At 50.0% G+C, this 22457-nt stretch overlaps 2 protein-coding genes across 2 annotated transcripts; one reads left to right on the top strand and one right to left on the bottom strand.

Moving 5' to 3' along the window:
- Positions 1-10836: 10836 nt before the first annotated feature.
- Positions 10837-12109, top strand: LOC134990155 (uncharacterized). The gene is made up of 2 exons (XM_063950652.1): positions 10837-10958; positions 11034-12109. The coding sequence occupies exon 2, from the start codon at positions 11042-11044 to the stop codon at positions 11717-11719; it is 678 nt and encodes a 225-aa protein (XP_063806722.1). The 5' UTR covers positions 10837-10958; positions 11034-11041; the 3' UTR covers positions 11720-12109.
- A 3840-nt stretch (positions 12110-15949) lies between these two features.
- LOC134990160 (putative nuclease HARBI1) lies at positions 15950-21919 on the bottom strand. The gene is made up of 3 exons (XM_063950657.1): positions 16688-21919; positions 16228-16599; positions 15950-16143 (listed from the first exon to the last, which is right to left on the bottom strand). Coding segments are annotated over exons 1-3 (1137 nt in total). The 5' UTR covers positions 17451-21919; the 3' UTR covers positions 15950-16141.
- Between the last annotated feature and the right edge of the window lie 538 nt (positions 21920-22457).

Genomic DNA, 22457 nt, shown 5'->3' with positions numbered 1-22457 from the left:
CGGAGAGAGTGGGAGCAGTGGGGCTGCATCACTGACACCCAGGACGAGACACTCCCAGAAAGGCATGTATGTATGAGTACGGAGAGAGTGGGCGCAGTGGGGCTGCATCACTGACCAGGATGAGACACTCCCAGAAAGACATGTATGTATGAGTACAGAGAGAGTGGGAGCAGTGGGGCTGCATCACTGACAGACATGATTACACAGCTGTGCCAGATATACTGTCTCACTGACAACCAGGACGAGACACTCCCAGAAAGGCATGTATGTATGAGTACGGAGAGAGTGGGCGCAGTGGGGCTGCATCACTGACAGCCAGGACGAGACACTCCCAGAAAGGCATGTATGTATGAGTACGGAGAGAGTGGGCGCAGTGGGACTGCATCACTGACAACCAGGACGAGACACTCCCAGAAAGGCATGTATGTATGAGTACGGAGAGAGTGGGCGCAGTGGGGCTGCATGACTGACACCCAGGACGAGACACTCCCAGAAAGACATGTATGTATGAGTACGGAGAGAGTGGGAGCAGTGGGGCTGCATCACTGACCAGGACGAGACACTCCCAGAAAGACATGTATGTATGAGTACAGAGAGAGTGGGAGCAGTGGGGCTGCATCACTGACACCCAGGACGAGACACTCCCAGAAAGGCATGTATGTATGAGTACGGAGAGAGTGGGCGCAGTGGGGCTGCATCACTGACAGCCAGGACGAGACACTCCCAGAAAGACATGTATGTATGAGTACAGAGAGAGTGGGCGCAGTGGGGCTGCATCACTGACACCCAGGACGAGACACTCCCAGAAAGGCATGTATGTATGAGTACAGAGAGAGTGGGAGCAGTGGGGCTGCATCACTGACACCCAGGACGAGACACTCCCAGAAAGGCATGTATGTATGAGTACGGAGAGAGTGGGAGCAGTGGGGCTGCATGACTGACAGCCAGGACGAGACACTCCCAGAAAGGCATGTATGTATGAGTACAGAGAGAGTGGGAGCAGTGGGGCTGCATGACTGACCAGGACGAGACACTCCCAGAAAGGCATGTATGTATGAGTACAGAGAGAGTGGGAGCAGTGGGGCTGCATGACTGACAGCCAGGACGAGACACTCCCAGAAAGGCATGTATGTATGAGTACGGAGAGAGTGGGCGCAGTGGGGCTGCATCACTGACCACCAGGATGAGACACTCCCAGAAAGGCATGTATGTATGAGTACAGAGAGAGTGGGAGCAGTGGGGCTGCATCACTGACACCCAGGACAAGACAATCCCAGAAAGGCATGTATGTATGAGTACGGAGAGAGTGGGAGCAGTGGGGCTGCATCACTGACAGCCAGGACGAGACACTCCCAGAAAGGCATGTATGTATGAGTACGGAGAGAGTGAGAGCAGTGGGGCTGCATCACTGACAGCCAGGACGAGACACTCCCAGAAAGGCATGTATGTATGAGTACGGAGAGAGTGGGCGCAGTGGGGCTGCATGACTGACAGCCAGGATGAGACACTCCCAGAAAGACATGTATGTATGAGTACGGAGAGACTGGGAGCAGTGGGGCTGCATCACTGACAGCCAGGACGAGACACTCCCAGAAAGGCATGTATGTATGAGTACGGAGAGAGTGGGCGCAGTGGGGCTGCATCACTGACACCCAGGACGAGACACTCCCAGAAAGGCATGTATGTATGAGTACAGAGAGAGTGGGAGCAGTGGGGCTGCATGACTGACAGCCAGGACGAGACACTCCCAGAAAGGCATGTATGTATGAGTACGGAGAGAGTGGGCGCAGTGGGGCTGCATCACTGACCACCAGGATGAGACACTCCCAGAAAGGCATGTATGTATGAGTACAGAGAGAGTGGGAGCAGTGGGGCTGCATCACTGACAACCAGGATGAGACACTCCCAGAAAGGCATGTATGTATGAGTACAGAGAGAGTGGGAGCAGTGGGGCTGCATGACTGACCAGGACGAGACACTCCCAGAAAGGCATGTATGTATGAGTACAGAGAGAGTGGGCGCAGTGGGGCTGCATCACTGACAGCCAGGACGAGACACTCCCAGAAAGGCATGTATGTATGAGTACGGAGAGAGTGGGCGCAGTGGGGCTGCATCACTGACCAGGACGAGACACTCCCAGAAAGACATGTATGTATGAGTACGGAGAGAGTGGGCGCAGTGGGGCTGCATGACTGACCAGGACGAGACACTCCCAGAAAGGCATGTATGTATGAGTACAGAGAGAGTGGGCGCAGTGGGGCTGCATCACTGACAGCCAGGACGAGACACTCCCAGAAAGACATGTATGTATGAGTACAGAGAGAGTGGGAGCAGTGGGGCTGCATGACTGACAGCCAGGACGAGACACTCCCAGAAAGGCATGTATGTATGAGTACGGAGAGAGTGGGCGCAGTGGGGCTGCATCACTGACACCCAGGACGAGACACTCCCAGAAAGGCATGTATGTATGAGTACAGAGAGAGTGGGAGCAGTGGGGCTGCATGACTGACAGCCAGGACGAGACACTCCCAGAAAGGCATGTATGTATGAGTACAGAGAGAGTGGGAGCAGTGGGGCTGCATGACTGACCAGGACGAGACACTCCCAGAAAGGCATGTATGTATGAGTACAGAGAGAGTGGGAGCAGTGGGGCTGCATCACTGACACCCAGGACGAGACACTCCCAGAAAGGCATGTATGTATGAGTACAGAGAGAGTGGGAGCAGTGGGGCTGCATGACTGACAGCCAGGACGAGACACTCCCAGAAAGGCATGTATGTATGAGTACAGAGAGAGTGGGAGCAGTGGGGCTGCATGACTGACCAGGACGAGACACTCCCAGAAAGGCATGTATGTATGAGTACAGAGAGAGTGGGAGCAGTGGGGCTGCATCACTGACACCCAGGACGAGACACTCCCAGAAAGGCATGTATGTATGAGTACAGAGAGAGTGGGAGCAGTGGGGCTGCATGACTGACAGCCAGGACGAGACACTCCCAGAAAGGCATGTATGTATGAGTACAGAGAGAGTGGGAGCAGTGGGGCTGCATCACTGACAACCAGGACGAGACACTCCCAGAAAGGCATGTATGTATGAGTACGGAGAGAGTGGGAGCAGTGGGGCTGCATCACTGACAGCCAGGACGAGACACTCCCAGAAAGACATGTATGTATGAGTACGGAGAGAGTGGGCGCAGTGGGGCTGCATCACTGACACCCAGGACGAGACACTCCCAGAAAGACATGTATGTATGAGTACGGAGAGAGTGGGCGCAGTGGGGCTGCATCACTGACCAGGACGAGACACTCCCAGAAAGGCATGTATGTATGAGTACAGAGAGAGTGGGAGCAGTGGGGCTGCATCACTGACACCCAGGACGAGACACTCCCAGAAAGACATGTATGTATGAGTACGGAGAGAGTGGGCGCAGTGGGGCTGCATCACTGACACCCAGGACGAGACACTCCCAGAAAGGCATGTATGTATGAGTACAGAGAGAGTGGGAGCAGTGGGGCTGCATCACTGACACCCAGGACGAGACAATCCCAGAAAGGCATGTATGTATGAGTACGGAGAGAGTGGGAGCAGTGGGGCTGCATCACTGACCAGGACGAGACACTCCCAGAAAGGCATGTATGTATGAGTACGGAGAGAGTGGGCGCAGTGGGGCTGCATCACTGACAGCCAGGACGAGACACTCCCAGAAAGACATGTATGTATGAGTACAGAGAGAGTGGGCGCAGTGGGGCTGCATCACTGACAACCAGGACGAGACACTCCCAGAAAGGCATGTATGTATGAGTACGGAGAGAGTGGGCGCAGTGGGGCTGCATCACTGACACCCAGGACGAGACACTCCCAGAAAGGCATGTATGTATGAGTACAGAGAGAGTGGGAGCAGTGGGGCTGCATCACTGACACCCAGGACGAGACAATCCCAGAAAGGCATGTATGTATGAGTACGGAGAGAGTGGGAGCAGTGGGGCTGCATCACTGACCAGGACGAGACACTCCCAGAAAGGCATGTATGTATGAGTACGGAGAGAGTGGGCGCAGTGGGGCTGCATGACTGACACCCAGGACGAGACACTCCCAGAAAGGCATGTATGTATGAGTACAGAGAGAGTGGGAGCAGTGGGGCTGCATCACTGACACCCAGGACGAGACAATCCCAGAAAGGCATGTATGTATGAGTACGGAGAGAGTGGGAGCAGTGGGGCTGCATCACTGACCAGGACGAGACACTCCCAGAAAGGCATGTATGTATGAGTACGGAGAGAGTGGGCGCAGTGGGGCTGCATGACTGACAACCAGGACGAGACACTCCCAGAAAGACATGTATGTATGAGTACGGAGAGAGTGGGCGCAGTGGGGCTGCATCACTGACAGCCAGGACGAGACACTCCCAGAAAGACATGTATGTATGAGTACAGAGAGAGTGGGCGCAGTGGGGCTGCATCACTGACACCCAGGACGAGACACTCCCAGAAAGGCATGTATGTATGAGTACGGAGAGAGTGGGAGCAGTGGGGCTGCATGACTGACAACCAGGATGAGACACTCCCAGAAAGGCATGTATGTATGAGTACAGAGAGAGTGGGCGCAGTGGGGCTGCATGACTGACACCCAGGACGAGACACTCCCAGAAAGGCATGTATGTATGAGTACGGAGAGAGTGGGAGCAGTGGGGCTGCATCACTGACAACCAGGATGAGACACTCCCAGAAAGGCATGTATGTATGAGTACGGAGAGAGTGGGAGCAGTGGGGCTGCATCACTGACAGCCAGGACGAGACACTCCCAGAAAGGCATGTATGTATGAGTACGGAGAGAGTGGGCGCAGTGGGGCTGCATGACTGACACCCAGGACGAGACACTCCCAGAAAGGCATGTATGTATGAGTACGGAGAGAGTGGGAGCAGTGGGGCTGCATCACTGACACCCAGGACGAGACACTCCCAGAAAGGCATGTATGTATGAGTAAGGAGAGAGTGGGCGCAGTGGGGCTGCATCACTGACCAGGACGAGACACTCCCAGAAAGGCATGTATGTATGAGTACAGAGAGAGTGGGAGCAGTGGGGCTGCATCACTGACCAGGACGAGACACTCCCAGAAAGGCATGTATGTATGAGTACGGAGAGTGGGAGCAGTGGGGCTGCATCACTGACACCCAGGACGAGACACTCCCAGAAAGACATGTATGTATGAGTACAGAGAGAGTGGGCGCAGTGGGGCTGCATCACTGACACCCAGGATGAGACACTCCCAGAAAGGCATGTATGTATGAGTACGGAGAGAGTGGGCGCAGTGGGGCTGCATCACTGACACCCAGGATGAGACACTCCCAGAAAGACATGTATGTATGAGTACAGAGAGACTGGGAGCAGTGGGGCTGCATCACTGACAGCCAGGACGAGACACTCCCAGAAAGGCATGTATGTATGAGTACGGAGAGACTGGGAGCAGTGGGGCTGCATCACTGACCAGGACGAGACACTCCCAGAAAGGCATGTATGTATGAGTACGGAGAGAGTGGGTGCAGTGGGTCTGCATGACTGACAGCCAGGATGAGACACTCCCAGAAAGACATGTATGTATGAGTACGGAGAGAGTGGGTGCAGTGGGGCTGCATGACTGACACCCAGGACGAGACACTCCCAGAAAGGCATGTATGCATGAGTACGGAGAGAGTGGGAGCAGTGGGTCTGCATGACTGACAGCCAGGATGAGACACTCCCAGAAAGACATGTATGTATGAGTACGGAGAGAGTGGGTGCAGTGGGGCTGCATGACTGACACCCAGGACGAGACACTCCCAGAAAGACATGTATGTATGAGTACGGAGAGAGTGGGTGCAGTGGGTCTGCATGACTGACAGCCAGGATGAGACACTCCCAGAAAGACATGTATGTATGAGTACAGAGAGAGTGGGCGCAGTGGGGCTGCATCACTGACACCCAGGACGAGACACTCCCAGAAAGGCATGTATGTATGAGTACGGAGAGAGTGGGTGCAGTGGGTCTGCATGACTGACAGCCAGGATGAGACACTCCCAGAAAGACATGTATGTATGAGTACGGAGAGAGTGGGTGCAGTGGGGCTGCATGACTGACACCCAGGACGAGACACTCCCAGAAAGGCATGTATGCATGAGTACGGAGAGAGTGGGAGCAGTGGGTCTGCATGACTGACAGCCAGGATGAGACACTCCCAGAAAGACATGTATGTATGAGTACGGAGAGAGTGGGTGCAGTGGGGCTGCATGACTGACACCCAGGACGAGACACTCCCAGAAAGACATGTATGTATGAGTACGGAGAGAGTGGGTGCAGTGGGTCTGCATGACTGACAGCCAGGATGAGACACTCCCAGAAAGACATGTATGTATGAGTACGGAGAGAGTGGGCGCAGTGGGGCTGCATGACTGACACCCAGGACGAGACACTCCCAGAAAGACGTGTGTATGAGTACGGAGAGAGTGGGCGCAGTGGGGCTGCATCACTGACAACCAGGACGAGACACTCCCAGAAAGGCATGTATGTATGAGTACGGAGAGAGTGGGAGCAGTGGGTCTGCATGACTGACAGCCAGGACGAGACACTCCCAGAAAGGCATGTATGTATGAGTAAGGAGAGAGTGGGCGCAGTGGGGCTGCATGACTGACAGCTGAGCCTGTCACGTCAGTGAGGTGACAAAATGCAAGATATAATTACCTAGCTAAATCAGGCGCTAATGCAATGCTACATGTATTAAATGAGCACCAAACATATTGATTATTAGACAGCAGCTCCTATGCGGCAACTGGATGCCTTAGATGATATAGATTGTTTAAGTTTCAATAGAGACAAAAGAGCGCTGATGGTATATAAATAAAAATATTTCTAATATTTATTAGAGTTCAACACAATAAAAACAGTTATGCCAATAATAACCAGATAAAATGTAGCCACAATATTTCTGATTGTATATAAACTGTATACAGATTCAGCTGTAATCACTCACATTAGATCGATTGTATTTAAATGCAGCTGAATCAGCTGATATGTGCAGTACTGCGGTCCATTAATTAACATATTAGAGGTATATATATTAGGGGTATATGCAATTGCGGGCGAATCGCGCCTTTTTTTCGTCCGTTTAAAAATTCGCCTGCACTCGACAGCCACAGCCCTGCTGCCGGGACCATGAATTCACCATATGCAATGCAAAACGGATTCGACACACCCCTTGGCGGATAACGGCCCAATCGGCGAGTAATGGGCGTCCCGAATTCGACTTCCCGCCGAAAGCAGCCCTTTATTAGGGCTTGTTTGCTGCGTGCTCTGCAGCCATTTTGTGAACCTGCAGAGAGGTGTGAGGAGGTGCAGAGCTAACAATTTGGTTGTTTGCTGTGGATATCGTTTGGACACCCCAGCAGGCTTTATTCCAGGACAGACAGGAGGATACCTGTTACCCCGGAGGAGAGCCATTTTAGGAGCTTTTACTACATTTGCAGGTAAGTACCACATGTGGGTCTGGTGTTGCATGTATGTGTTTGTGTAGTGGGGGTTGCCATGAGGTGTACATGGGGTGTTTGGGTATGTGTGCAGGTATGTGTATAGCTCCTGTTAGTTTTGCTGCATTTTTTTGTGGAGATTTGTGTTTTGGGGTAGTTTTTCAAAAAATTTTTCTTTTCTTAAAATTACTTTTTGGGCCTTCCTTTTGCATTGGTGTACCTCCAGCATGTGCAGGATTGATTTTTAGCTAGCTTGGGCTGATTTTTAGTGTGTGTCGGTAGCAATGCGGTCGACATGTGGTGTCGTTTGTTTGCCAAACCTGTTTTTTCCCTCCTATTTTACCACTGGTGTACCTCCAGAGTGTGCTGGGATGATTTCTGACTAGTTTAGGGTGATTTGGAGCAAGTCTGTGGCTGCCATGCGGTCGACATGTTGTGTCGGTTGTCAGTCAAACCTGTTTTTTCTCTCCTATTTTACCACTGGTGTGTCAGCCATTTTGTGTGTCAGACATTTTGTGTGTCAGACATTTTTGATTTCCAGTATGTGCAGGGATGGTGTTTTGGTCCTGCTTGAGAACTGGGGTCCCAGCAGCATGACATGTGATTGCATTTAATTATGTAATGTGGTAAATGTAAATTTATATTTATATATATATATATATATATATATACACACACACACAGAGTAAAAACCACAGCACTCACCGCACCAGAAGCGGGGCACAGCTATGCACTTACCACTCACAGGGTGGGGTGCATGTAACACTGCACTCTCCACCACAGAAGCGGGGCACACAGCTGCACTTACCACTCACAGGGCGGGGTGCATGAAGCCCATGACCACATCGCTCTAATAAATACAAACAGAGAACCCAGCACTCACCAAAGTAAACTCACTTATCCTCAACAATTCAATAAATAAATGATGGGGGTTTAGTTGGTGGATTGGCCAATGCACGGAAGCCTGTATACCGATTCAAGGTACCCCACCTTCATACAGGTCCTACACTATCACAGAGTCTTAAAACCTGACTACCACACTGCTGCATCATCTGCCTGCTAGATGTAATGTGTACCTGCCACAGACTTTATGGCTTTTAAAGGCACACTAGTCACCTATTGCACTGGCTCAAAGATGATTGCTAAAAAACAGCTGAGACAGGTTCAGGATAATAAAGTCCACACAGGGTGCATGAGAAAGCTAGTGGCCACGGTTAATAAGAGCTAACCATAGATTAACCCCTTCATATACACACAGAGTAAAAACCACAGCACTCACCGCACCAGAAGCGGGGCACAGCTATGCACTTACCACTCACAGGGTGGGGTGCATGTAACACTGCACTCTCCACCACAGAAGCGGGGCACACAGCTGCACTTACCACTCACAGGGCGGGGTGCATGAAGCCCATGACCACATCGCTCTAATAAATACAAACAGAGGACCCAGCACTCACCAAAGTAAACTCACTTATCCTTAACCTGTCTCAGCTGTTTTTTAGCAATCATCTTTGAGCCAGTGCAATAGGTGACTAGTGTGCCTTTAAAAGCCATAAAGTCTGTGGCAGGTACACATTACATCTAGCAGGCAGATGATGCAGCAGTGTGGTAGTCAGGTTTTAAGACTCTGTGATAGTGTAGGACCTGTATGAAGGTGGGGTACCTTGAATCGGTATACAGGCTTCCGTGCATTGGCCAATCCACCAACTAAACCCCCATCATTTATTTATTGAATTGTTGAGGATAAGTGAGTTTACTTTGGTGAGTGCTGGGTTCTCTGTTTGTATATATATATATATATATAAAATTATTATTTTTTTTTGTTCTTTTTAAAACAGAGATGTCCAGGGACAAGCAGACCGACCCCCCCCCCCCCCTTCCCCCACCCCCTCGGATCTATCCCTGCATAGCAACGAGGAGTGGGAGCCGACCCGGGAGGAGGATACGACCGACCAGGCATCCAGTGACCAGCCGCGGTCGTCAAGGGCCCATGAGAAATCTAAGAAAAAGCCTAGTAGAAAGGTACTGACAACACCTGCAGACACAAATAGCATTCAACTTGACCCACCCTAGTTTACGCACTGCCATGCACACCTACAGGTATATGTGCGCAATGCCAGGGATACTAACACTCACAGGTACATACCGATCTTATTAAATGCATGGTTTTTTTTTTCAATTCCTAAAGGCAAGAAGCCAGCCAGAGGAGCAGTCGGAGGAGGAAGCCTCTGGTGAAGATGCAGGACCGAAAAAGCCGCGTGGACCCAGATACACTGAGGCGGAAAACTGTTCCCTAGTGGATGGCGTCGACAGGTCCTACGACATTCTGTATGGACCAAGGGCACAGACCACAGCAGCTAGGACAAAGCGAAGCATCTGGGATTCCATCGCGAGCCAAGTCACTGCAGTATCTGGAAACCGCCGGAGCACCAGAAACTGTATGAAGCGGTACAGTGATTGCCGCAGACAGACCAAAAAGAAGATGGGGATTCAGCGCCGACATGAGACAGCTACGGGAGGTGGCCCGGCTCTCAATATGAAGTGGCTACCCTGGGAGAACGTTATTAGAAGGTGCATGAACCCTGCCATGGTCGAAGGAGTTCGCGGAGGTGTGGACTCCAGCCATCCGATGGCTTTCCCGAGGAGGAAGAACCGCCCAGATGACGGAAGAAGGCGGGAGACAAGCAGTCCAAAAGGAGGCCTGATGGTAAGAATACATTCAGATGAGCTGTACTAACGAAAAAATTTTGTATTTGCTAATGTGAGTTTTTTTGTTTTTCAGACAGGCCTGCCCAGAGGACATCACCTGCGCACAGGACATCGCCAGCGCACGGACCGTCACCTGTGCAGCAGGCATCAGGAGCGCGCATATCGTCACCTGTGCGCCACAGTTCGTCATCGCGCAGTTTGTCACCTGTGCACCAGACGACGTCAGCGCTCAGACTATCACCTGTGTGCCAGACACCGTCGGCGACCACACCACAAGATGGGCGCCAAACTACTGCTCCTGCGCGCAGGCCATCACCAGATCGTCGTCTCTCCAGGAGCTCTGGGACTGAAGAGCCTCAAGACACAACCCTTGTGGACCCATCACCCGATCTGTTTGAGTCTACAGGGTTAACAGACGAGACTTTTCTTGGGTTTGAGGACAGCCGTGCAGATGTATCCAGCCAGACCCTTGAAAAGTCTTCAGAAACGAGGACAAGTGGAGCTCCTGGAGCAGCGGCACCACAGGATGGAGAAGGTTTGTATTTTTTTTTGTGGGGGGGGGGGGGGGGGGGTCAGCAGTTGTGTAAAGTTTATTAACTTTCCCCAAAAAATTATTTTGCAAACAGTGGTGCCACGGACCAGCAGCGGACTAGCTTCGGGGATTGGTTCCTACTTCAGGCCGGATCTCCTACAGGAGTCGTTAGAGGATGACGAGGTGGAAGTGCAGCAGGCTGCAGTTGCTACATCCCTGTGTGAGTAAATTGAATTGTGAGCCTTCAAACAAGTGTATGATGAATGTGTATAATATTTTCAATTTTTCTTTTGAGCTGCCCAAATGCAAGTGGTGGCAGACATCCAGGAAGGGCAGAATCCCTCAACTGTTCAGAGGGTTCACACCCTGGCATCGGAGATTGGGACCCGCCAGGATACGTACACAAATGTCGTGGGAAGCAGACTGGACAACATTGAGAGGACAATGGAGAAAATGTCCAACAGTCTGCAAGAACTGCAGAAGACTCTTTCCGACAGCACGGCCACAATACTACAGATCATAATTGAAGATCGTAGAGAGAATAGGAGCGTACTTAGCATTATGTCCGATTCCTTGCTCAAGCTTGTGGAAAATACCTCATGTCTGGCAGAAAGCAATAAGAACATGTCGGAGAGTCATCGACACTCCTCTTCCAGCCAACAGCTCATCGCAACCACACTGCAGATGATCTATGATAAGCTCCCAGTACCAGCTCATCAACACGCTGGTGATCCACCATATCCGCCGTCGCAAGCCACAAGGACGCATCGTACCCTTCCTCAAGTCCCATCCCAGTACAGACAGTCACAGATGTACCAGGGATATACAGGGATGTACCCCACCCCCCAGATGCCTCCACCACCGGCCGCACAATCTTCAGCAGCATGGGCACCGAGGACCAGTCTACATACTCCCCAGCCTCCCAGGACATCCACGCCCTATCAGGGGGAAGAAGAGGATCCGGACAGACTTCCACCATAAACCCGGTCGTATTATTTTATTTTCTTTTAAATGTTTTTCATGTATCCCTTTCTTCCCCTCCCATTAGTTTGTTGTTTTTCTTACTATTGTTTTTTCTTTGTTGGCCTTCCCCACCCGTGACCGGGTACTACCAAGGAGCTTTGTGTAGGCATACATGCGCGGGCATGTATGCGGGCGCGTGTGGTAACGGATGAAAGCTCCTTGCGGCTACATGTATGATGGGCCAAAGAGCTATTCTGATACCCCCTTTTTCTTTCAAAAATCCTTTTTGTAATGGTGTACAGTAGGCTTTCATTGTGTGAATTTACTATTCACTAGTCTGTGTTTTTGACTTATTCATAGGATTGGTGAGGAGAAATGAAGTGGACGGCATAAAGTTGTGTTGTGCGTACCAAGGTGAGTAGAACCATGTTTAATTCAAGAAACTTTGAACCGCATGCCTTTGTAGAACAACACCGTCCAGCAATGGGTCATGCTGGGCTGTGTTGTTCCACAAATGTTAGTGTGTCAAAGTGCTGACCACTGACGCCACTCTTTCACTTTGAACCGCATGCCTTTGTAGAACAACACCGTCCAGCAATGGGTCATGCTGGGCTGTGTTGTTCCACAAATGTTAGTGTGTCAAAGTGCTGACCACTGACGCCACTCTTTCACTTTGAACCGCATGCCTTTGTAGAACAACACCGTCCAGCAATGGGTCATGCTGGGCTGTGTTGTTCCACAAATGTTAGTGTGTCAAAGTGCTGACCACTGACGCCACTCTTTCACTTTGAACCGCATGCCTTTGTAGAACAACACCGTCCAGCAATGGGTCATGCTGGGCTGTGTTGTTCCACAAATGTTAGTGTGTCAAAGTGCTGACCACTGACGCCACTCTTTCACTTTGAACCGCATGCCTTTGTAGAACAACACCGTCCAGCAATGGGTCATGCTGGGCTGTGTTGTTCCACAAATGTTAGTGTGTCAAAGTGCTGACCACTGACGCCACTCTTTCACTTTGAACCGCATGCCTTTGTAGAACAACACCGTCCAGCAATGGGTCATGCTGGGCTGTGTTGTTCCACAAATGTTAGTGTGTCAAAGTGCTGACCACTGACGCCACTCTTTCACTTTGAACCGCATGCCTTTGTAGAACAACACCGTCCAGCAATGGGTCATGCTGGGCTGTGTTGTTCCACAAATGTTAGTGTGTCAAAGTGCTGACCACTGACGCCACTCTTTCACTTTGAACCGCATGCCTTTGTAGAACAACACCGTCCAGCAATGGGTCATGCTGGGCTGTGTTGTTCCACAAATGTTAGCGTGTCAAAGTGCTGACCACTGACGCCACTCTTTCACTTTGAACCGCATGCCTTTGTAGAACAACACCGTCCAGCAATGGGTCATGCTGGGCTGTGTTGTTCCACAAATGTTAGCGTGTCAAAGTGCTGACCACTGACGCCACTCTTTCACTTTGAACCGCATGCCTTTGTAGAACAACACCGTCCAGCAATGGGTCATGCTGGGCTGTGTTGTTCCACAAATGTTAGCGTGTCAAAGTGCTGACCACTGACGCCACTCTTTCACTTTGAACCGCATGCCTTTGTAGAACAACACCGTCCAGCAATGGGTCATGCTGGGCTGTGTTGTTCCCCAAATTTTCATTGAAAAGAAATGAACATGAATTTAGTGTGTCTTTACTTTAATATACTTTTTTTCTTTTCCCCACAGATATCTATATACACAAGAAAAGAATGTAAAGAAGAACAAACTACTTTTTTGTTTTAATTAACTTTCAAACTTTATTAAAAAAAATTTTTCTTCAATAAACTTTTAAAAATAGAAGTTTCCTGTGGTTTTTATTAAAATTTGTAATGCAGTAGAATTGTACGTAAGTAGATTGCCCGGGGAACTGTCTCTTCAAATCCACGCCACTTAGGAAGGATACACCGGAAGACCTGTGGAAGAGAACAGTATGAGCTACCAGATGTGGGTAATAGTGTCACCCTGGGACTGGAAAGAAGAGGTACATACAGTCCACACAACACAAGCGGGGAACAGTGGGTCCAAATGCAACCCTCCGGCACTTGCGTCACTACACATCCAAACATTCCCTGACCAGCATTGGTGTTTCAGGGAATGTTTGGATGTGTAGTGACGCAAGTGCCGGAGGGCTGCACTTTGGACATGCCGGGGTGATTTTGGACAAAGGGAGTTCTGGGCAATCCATCTCACCTGAGGGGGTTGTCTGCTACATGGCGGAGGTTCAGGTCCACATCACCAGTAGGTCGCCCATGGAACATCGGGTGAAATGGCGTGTCTCTTCACATCCACGCCACTTGGGAAGATACATCGCAGGACCTGTGGAAGAGAACAGTTTGAGCTTCCAGATATGGGTGATAGTGTCACCCTGGGGCTGGAAAAAGAGGTACATACAACAGTCCACACAACACAAGCGGGTTGCAGCGGCCCAAATGCAACCCTCCTGCACTTGCATCACTACACATCCAAACATTCCCTGACCAGCATTGGTGTATCAGGAGGGAATGTTTGGATGTGCAGTCTTGCAAATGCCGGAGTGCTGCACTTTGGACATTTCGGAGTGATTTTGGACAAGGGAGTCTTGTTGGTCAATGCATCTCACCTGAGGTGGTTGTCTGCTACATGGCGGAGGGTCAGGTCCACATCACCATTAGGTCGCCCATGGAACATCGGGTGAAATGTCGTGTCTCCTCACATCCACGCCACTTGGGAAGATACACCGCAGGACCTGTGGAAGAGAACAGTTTGAGCTTCCAGATATGGGTGATAGGGTCACCCTGGGACTGGGAAAAAGAGGTACATACAACAGTCCACACAACACAAGCGGGTTGCAGCGGCCCAAATGCAACCCTCCTGCACTTGCATCACTACACATCCAAACATTCCCTGACCAGCATTGGTGTATCAGGAGGGAATGTTTGGATGTGCAGTCTTGCAAATGCCGGAGTGCTGCACTTTGGACATTTCGGGGTGATTTTGGACAAGGGAGTCTTGTTGGTCAATGCATCTCACCTGAGGTGGTTGTCTGCTACATGGCGGAGGGTCAGGTCCACATCACCATTAGGTCGCCCATGGAACATCGGGTGAAATGGCGTGTCTCCTCACATCCACGCCACTTGGGAAGATACACCGCAGGACCTGTGGAAGAGAACAGTATGAGCTTCCAGATGTGGGTAATAGTGTCACCCTGGGACTGGAAAGAAGAGGTACATACAGTCCACACAACACAAGCGGGGAACAGTGGGTCCAAATGCAACCCTCCGGCACTTGCGTCACTACACATCCAAACATTCCCTGACCAGCATTGGTGTTTCAGGGAATGTTTGGATGTGTAGTGACGCAAGTGCCGGAGGGCTGCACTTTGGACATGCCGGGGTGATTTTGGACAAAGGGAGTTCTGGGCAATCCATCTCACCTGAGGGGGTTGTCTGCTACATGGCGGAGGTTCAGGTCCACATCACCAGTAGGTCGCCCATGGAACATCGGGTGAAATGGCGTGTCTCTTCACATCCACGCCACTTGGGAAGATACATCGCAGGACCTGTGGAAGAGAACAGTTTGAGCTTCCAGATATGGGTGATAGTGTCACCCTGGGGCTGGAAAAAGAGGTACATACAACAGTCCACACAACACAAGCGGGTTGCAGCGGCCCAAATGCAACCCTCCTGCACTTGCATCACTACACATCCAAACATTCCCTGACCAGCATTGGTGTATCAGGAGGGAATGTTTGGATGTGCAGTCTTGCAAATGCCGGAGTGCTGCACTTTGGACATTTCGGGGTGATTTTGGACAAGGGAGTCTTGTTGGTCAATGCATCTCACCTGAGGTGGTTGTCTGCTACATGGCGGAGGGTCAGGTCCACATCACCATTAGGTCGCCCATGGAACATCGGGTGAAATGGCGTGTCTCCTCACATCCACGCCACTTGGGAAGATACACCGCAGGACCTGTGGAAGAGAACAGTATGAGCTTCCAGATGTGGGTAATAGTGTCACCCTGGGACTGGAAAGAAGAGGTACATACAGTCCACACAACACAAGCGGGGAACAGTGGGTCCAAATGCAACCCTCCGGCACTTGCGTCACTACACATCCAAACATTCCCTGACCAGCATTGGTGTATCAGGAGGGAATGTTTGGATGTGCAGTCTTGCAAATGCCGGAGTGCTGCACTTTGGACATGCCGGGATGATTTTGGACAAAGGGAGTTCTGGGCAATCCATCTCACCTGAGGGGGTTGTCTGCTACATGGCGGAGGGTCAGGTCCACATCACCATTAGGTCGCCCATGGTAGAGTTGGATAAAAGGGTCAAATATTTGCGGTAACCAAACAGGATAAAACAGGGGGGAACAAACTGTATAAACACGGCCTGGGGATACACATCAACAGGATGTAAAACTCTGTAATAGATAAATGAAGAGGTTTTTTTAAAAAAAATCCAATGTCAGTTTACACGATAATACAAATGTTGTCAGTATACTCACAGGTAACTGCAAAAAAATTTTGTATCACTGTCCGCCGGGAATCCTCTCCTTCGCCCATACCCACCGGTAGAGCAGAAGACCGGTTCCCGCGTAGGAAAGCACTACGACGAAGAGTCACCGGCAAACGGTTTGCGACACATATGTTGTGTAAAATACAACATGCATTTACCATGCCGCAAACCTTCGACGGTGAGTACAAAAGAGCACCGCCGGAAGTGTCTAAACATCGAAACCGGCTTTTAAGTACACCGAAGGCACGCTCAATTATTCCCCTCGATGCAATGTGTTTCTCTTGGTAACGTTTTTCTGCTCTACCAACAGGATTAGACAATGGGGTCAACAGCCACGGTTTGTTTGGATAACCCGCATCGCCTATAGAAAATATAAAAAAAATGTTAGGTACTTGTAAAAAATAATAAAAAAAATAATAATAAAATAATAAAAAAATGAAAATACATACCTAACAGCCAGCCACCAGGCATGTTTCCTGTTTCGAACTTGTCAAACAGCGATGACTGGCTTAGGATGAAGGAGTCGTGAGATGATCCAGGAAATCCCACAAAAATGTTCAAAAATCTCATGTTGACATCACAGACCGCCTGCACGTTCAGGGAATGGAACTGTTTTCGGTTCCGAAAACATTCCTCTGAATTCCGTGGCGGTCTGATCTGCACGTGGGTACAGTCAATCGCGCCCAGCACATTGGGAAATTTGTATTTGTTGAAAAAGCCTAATTTGATCTCACGACATTCGCTGTCCGTCTCTGGAAATGTGATGTACTGGATCGTCAATTTGCGGAAAGCCCTAATGACTTGGGTTATACAGCGCGACAGTGTCGACTGAGAAAAACCGCATGTTTGAGACAGTGTAGGCTGGAATGTGCCTGACGCCAAAAAATGTAACGTCCCCAGCAGTTTCTGAAAACCGCTGATTGCACGATTTGACCGTGCCCGAGGTTCCAAGTCGGCCGCCAACAGAGCGTACAGCGAATATATGTCGCGAGTCGATAAGCGATAATTTTGTATCACCTCGAACTCGCTGAGATCCTCCAGTTCACGCCTAGTGCGATACTGGCGTGGACGTGGAAATGAAACCCGCAATACTGGCTCACCCAATGCAGACATTTGCTGACCTGGATCCTGATGTTCATCAGCACTTTCTTCCTCCATCATGCTTGCAGCCAGCATGAACAACACAATCTGGTCAGAAAAAGGCTCCATCATTGTAGTCAGTACAAAAATAGGAATGTGTTTTAAAACGCAGGGATTTTCCTAAAAAAACGATTCCACAGAGCTGACTGTAAAATGGCTCCTTCTCCCTGTAGTCTCAAACCCAGGAGTGAGGAGATAGGAGGGGCTTTGCAGAAGTGTATCCTGGGTAAAACTGTGGAATCATGGGTAAATTTCCCTCAGGAGATTGAAGAAAAAAATATTCCTTTAAAAAATCAATTAAATAATACTTGTGAAGCAAAAAAAGACAAACCAAGTAGATAATCCTTTCAAATATAAATAGATATGCTACTATCAATCCTCAAATATCCCAAAAAATTATGTTCTAAAAAATTTTTTTGAGAACCCGCCAGTCAACTGAGGCGGACTGAAATAGGCGAATTTGCGGTCGAAAAGCACTGCAGGCGAATTTCCAAACTTGAATTGAATATGCTTGGGGCGAATTGCAGCATCTGTACCATTGCAGAAAAGTCGAATGCGAAAAAAGTCGAATTGACAAAAGTCGAATTTTGAATGTCCGTTTTTTTGCGAAAAAGTACTGTACTGCATAGGCGAATTGATTTTTTGAGGCGAAAACGTTCCGGAATTCGACTTTTTCTGAAATTTGACCGCAATTGCATATACCCCAATGAGTCCTCTGAATGCATTTCTTGAAGTTCTGGGTACCAAGCTCTTCTTGGCCAATCCGGAACCTCGAGTATAGTTCTTACTCCTCTCCTTCTTATTATTCTCAGTAGCTTGGGTATGAGAGGCAGAGGAGGGAACACATACACCGACTGGTACACCCACAGTGTTACCAGAGTGTCCACAGCTATCGCCTGAGGGTCCCTTGACCTGGCGGAATATCTTTTTAGCTTTTTGTTGAGGCGGGACGCCATCATGTCCACCTGTGGCCTTTCCCAATGGTGTACAATCCTTTGGAAGACTTCTGGATGAAGTCCCCACTCTCCCGGGTGGAGGTCATGCCTGCTGAGAAAGTCTGCTTCCCAGTTGTCCACTCCGGGAATGCACACTGCTGACAGTGCTAACACATGATTTTCCGCCCATCGGAAAATCCTTGTGGCTTCTGCCATCGCCATCCTGCTTCCTGTGCCGTCCTGTAGGTTTACATGGGCGACCGCCGTGATGTTGTCTAACTGGATCAGTACCGACTGGTGTTGAAGCAGGGTCTAGCCTGACTTAGGGCATTGTGAATGGCCCTTAGTTCCAGAATATTTGTGTAGGAAGATCCTTGCATGGAACCTGCCGAATGGAATTTCTTCGTAAGAAGTTACCATCCTTCCCAGGACTCGCGTGCATTGATGCACCGACACCTGTATTTGTTTTAGGAGGTCTCTGACTAGAGATGACAACTCCTTGGCCTTCTCCTCCGGGAGAAACACTTTTTCCTGTTCTGTGTCCAGAACCATACCCAGGAACAGTAGACGCGTCGTAGGAACCAGCTGTGACTTTGGAATATTCCGAATCCAGCCGTGCTGTTGTAGCACTTCACGAGATAGTGCTACTCCGACCAACAACTGCTCCCTGGACCTCGCCTTTATAAGGAGATCGTCCAAGTACGGGATAATTATAACTCCCTTTTTTCGAAGGATTATCATTAATTCGGCCATTACCTTGGTAAATACCCTCGTGCCGGGGACAGACCAACGGCAACGTCTGGAATTGGTAATGACAGTCCTGTACCACAATTTTGAGGTACTCCTGGTGAGGAGGGTAAATGGGGACATGCAGGTAAGCATCCTTGATGTCCAGTGATACCATGTAATTCCCTTCGTCCAGGCATGCAATAACCGCCCTGAGCGATTCCATTTTGAATTTGAATCTTCGTATATAAGTGTTCAAGGATTCTAATTTTTAGAATGGGTTTCACCGAACCGTCTGGTTTCGGTACCACAAACCTTGTGGAATAGTAACCCCGGCCTTGTTGAAGGAGGGGTACCTTGATTATCACCTGCTGGAAATACAGCTTGTGAATTGCCACCAGTACTACCCCCCCTCGAGGGCAGCAGGCAAGGCTGATTTGAGGTAACGGCGAGGGGGATTCGCCTCGAACTCCAGCTTGTATCCCTGTGATACTACTTGCAGAACCCAGGGATCCACCTGTGAGCGAGCCCACTGGTCGCTGAAGCTCCCGAGACGTGCCCCCACCGCACCTGGCTCCACCCGTGGAGCCCCAGCATCATGCGGTGGACTTAGAGGAAGCGGGGGAAGATTTTTGATCCTGGGAACTGGCTGTCTGGTGCAGCTTTTTCCCTCTTCCCTTGTCTCTGTGCAGAAAGGAAGCGCCTTTGGCCCGCTTGCTTTTCTGAAGCCGAAAGGACTGTACCTGATAATACGGTGCTTTCTTAGGTTGTGAGGAAACCTGAGGTAAATTTTTTTCTTCCCAGCTGTTGCTGCGGATACGAGGTCCCAGAGACCTTCCCCAAACAATTCCTCACCCTTATAAGGCAGAATCTCCATGTGCCTTTTAAAATCAGCATCACCTGTCCACTGCCGGGTCCCTAATACCCTCCTGGCAGAATGGACATTGCCTTAATTCTGGATGCCAGCCGGCAAATATCCCCCTGTGCATCCCTCATATATAAGACGACGTCTTTAACATGCTCTATGGTTAGCCAAATAGTATCCCTGTCGAGTTAACAATCTGACAGGGTAACAGACCACGCTGCAGCAGCACTATCCATGCTGAGGCAATTTTAGGTCTCAGTATAGTACCTGAGTGTGTAAATACAGACTTCAGGATAGCCTCCTGCTTTTTATCAGCAGGCTCCTTCAAAGTGGCCGTTTCCTAACACGGCAGTGCTACCTTTTTTGACAAACGTGTGAGCGCCTTATCCACCCTAAGGGATATCTCCCAACGTGACCTATCCTCTGGCGGGAAAGGGTACGCCATCAGTAACTTTTTAGAAATTACCAGTTTCTTATCGGGGGAACCCACGCTTCTTCACACACTTCATTCACTCATCTGATGGGGGAACAAAACACTGGCTGCTTTTTCTCCCCAAACATAAAACCCCTTTTTAGTGGTACTTGGGTTAATGTCAGAAATGTGTAACACATTTTTCATTGCCGAGATCATGCTACGGATGTTTCTAGTGGATTGTGTATATGTCTCAACCTCGCCGACACTGGATTCAGACTCCGTGTCGACATATGTGTCTGCCATCTGAGGTAGCGGGCGTTTTTGAGCCCCTGATGACCTTTGAGATGCCTAGGCAGGCGCGGGCTGAGAAGCCGGCTGTCCCACAGCTGTTACGTCATCCAGCCTTTTAAGTAAGGAGTTGACACTTTCGGTTAATACCTTCCACCTATCCATCCACTCTGGTGTCGGCCCCACAGGGGGCGACATCACATTTATCGGCATCTGCTCCGCCTCCACATAACCTTCCTCCTCAAACATGTCGACACAGCCGTACCGACACACCGCACACACACGGGGAATGCTCTGACTGAGGACAGGACCCCACAAAGTCCTTTGGGGAGACAGAGAGAGAGTATGCCAGCACACACCAGAGCGCTATATAATGCAGGGATTAACACCATAACTGAGTGATTTTTCCCAATAGCTGCTTGTATACACAATATTGCGCCTAAATTTAGTGACCACCCTCTCTTTTTAACCCTTTGAGCCTGAAAACTACAGGGGAGATCCTGGGGAGCTGTCTTCCAGCTGCACTGTGAAGAGAAAATGGCGCCAGTGTGCTGAGGGAGATAGCCCCACCCCTTTTTCGGTGGACTTCTCCCGCTTTTTTATGGATCTCTGGCAGGGGTATTTTACACATATATAGCCTGTATAACTATATATTGTGTAGATTTGCCAGCCAAGGTGTTTAATATTGCTGCTCAGGGCGCCCCTTCCCCCCCAGCGCCCTGCACCCATCAGTGACCGGAGTGTGAGGTGTGCATGAGGAGCAATGCAGTGCTGTGCGCTACCTTGGTGAAGAGCGAAGTCTTCTGCCGCCGATTTCCAGGACCGTCTTCTTGCTTCTGGCTCTGTAAGGGGGACGGCGGCGCGGCTCCGGGACCGGACGATCGAGGTCGGGCCCTGTGTTCGATACCTCTGGAGCTAATGGTGTCCAGTAGCCTAAGAAGCCCAAGCTAGCTGCAAGCAGGTAGGTTCGCTTCTTCTCCCCTTAGTCCCCCTCGTAGCAGTGAGTCTGTTGCCAGCAGATCTCACTGAAAATAAAAAACCTAAATATACTTTCTTTTTCTAGGAGCTCAGGAGAGCCCCTAGTGTGCATCCAGCTCAGCCGGGCACAAGATTCTAACTGAGGTCTGGAGGAGGGTCATAGAGGGAGGAGCCAGTGCACACCAGGTAGTCCTAAAGCTTTCTTTAGTTGTGCCCAGTCTCCTGCGGAGCCGCTATTCCCCATGGTCCTTACGGAGTCCCAGCATCCACTTAGGACGTCAGAGAAATGTGATTACTAGATTATGTGTGTATATAGGGTGCCCCCATACCTGCTCTCCACTGTACAATACCCGACAGTCTCCTCTTACCCAGTGATGTGAGGGGCCGGTGATTCTCCATCATCACGTCCTTGTACAGACCCCTGTGTTCCTCTATATACTCCCACTCCTGCATGGATACATAGACAGTGACATCCTGACACCTTATAGAACACGTCCCCTGGTGTTACTGTATAATGTCCTATTCTCGACAGTCACCTCTTCAGTCCTCACCCAGACAAATCCCCCTTGTGTTACTGTATAATGCCCCATTCCCAGCAGTCACTTCTCCAGTCATCACCCAGACACATCCCCTGGTGTTACTGTATAATGTCCCATTCCCAGCAGTCACCTCTCCAGTCATCACCCGGACACATCCCCTGGTGTTATTGTATATATCCCATTCCCAGCAGTCACCTCTCCAGTCATCACCCAGACACGTCCCCTGGTGTTACTGTATAATGCCCCATTCCCAGCAGTCACCTCTCCAGTCATCACCCGGACACATCCCCTGGCGTTACTGTATAATGCCCCATTCCCAGCAGTCACCTCTCC

The sequence above is a fragment of the Pseudophryne corroboree genome, unplaced genomic scaffold (assembly GCF_028390025.1).
Source record: "Pseudophryne corroboree isolate aPseCor3 unplaced genomic scaffold, aPseCor3.hap2 scaffold_1149, whole genome shotgun sequence".
NCBI classification, from domain to species: domain Eukaryota; kingdom Metazoa; phylum Chordata; class Amphibia; order Anura; family Myobatrachidae; genus Pseudophryne; species Pseudophryne corroboree.
Note: the sequence above shows the minus strand (reverse complement) of the source record. Positions and strands in the feature narration are given on the sequence as shown.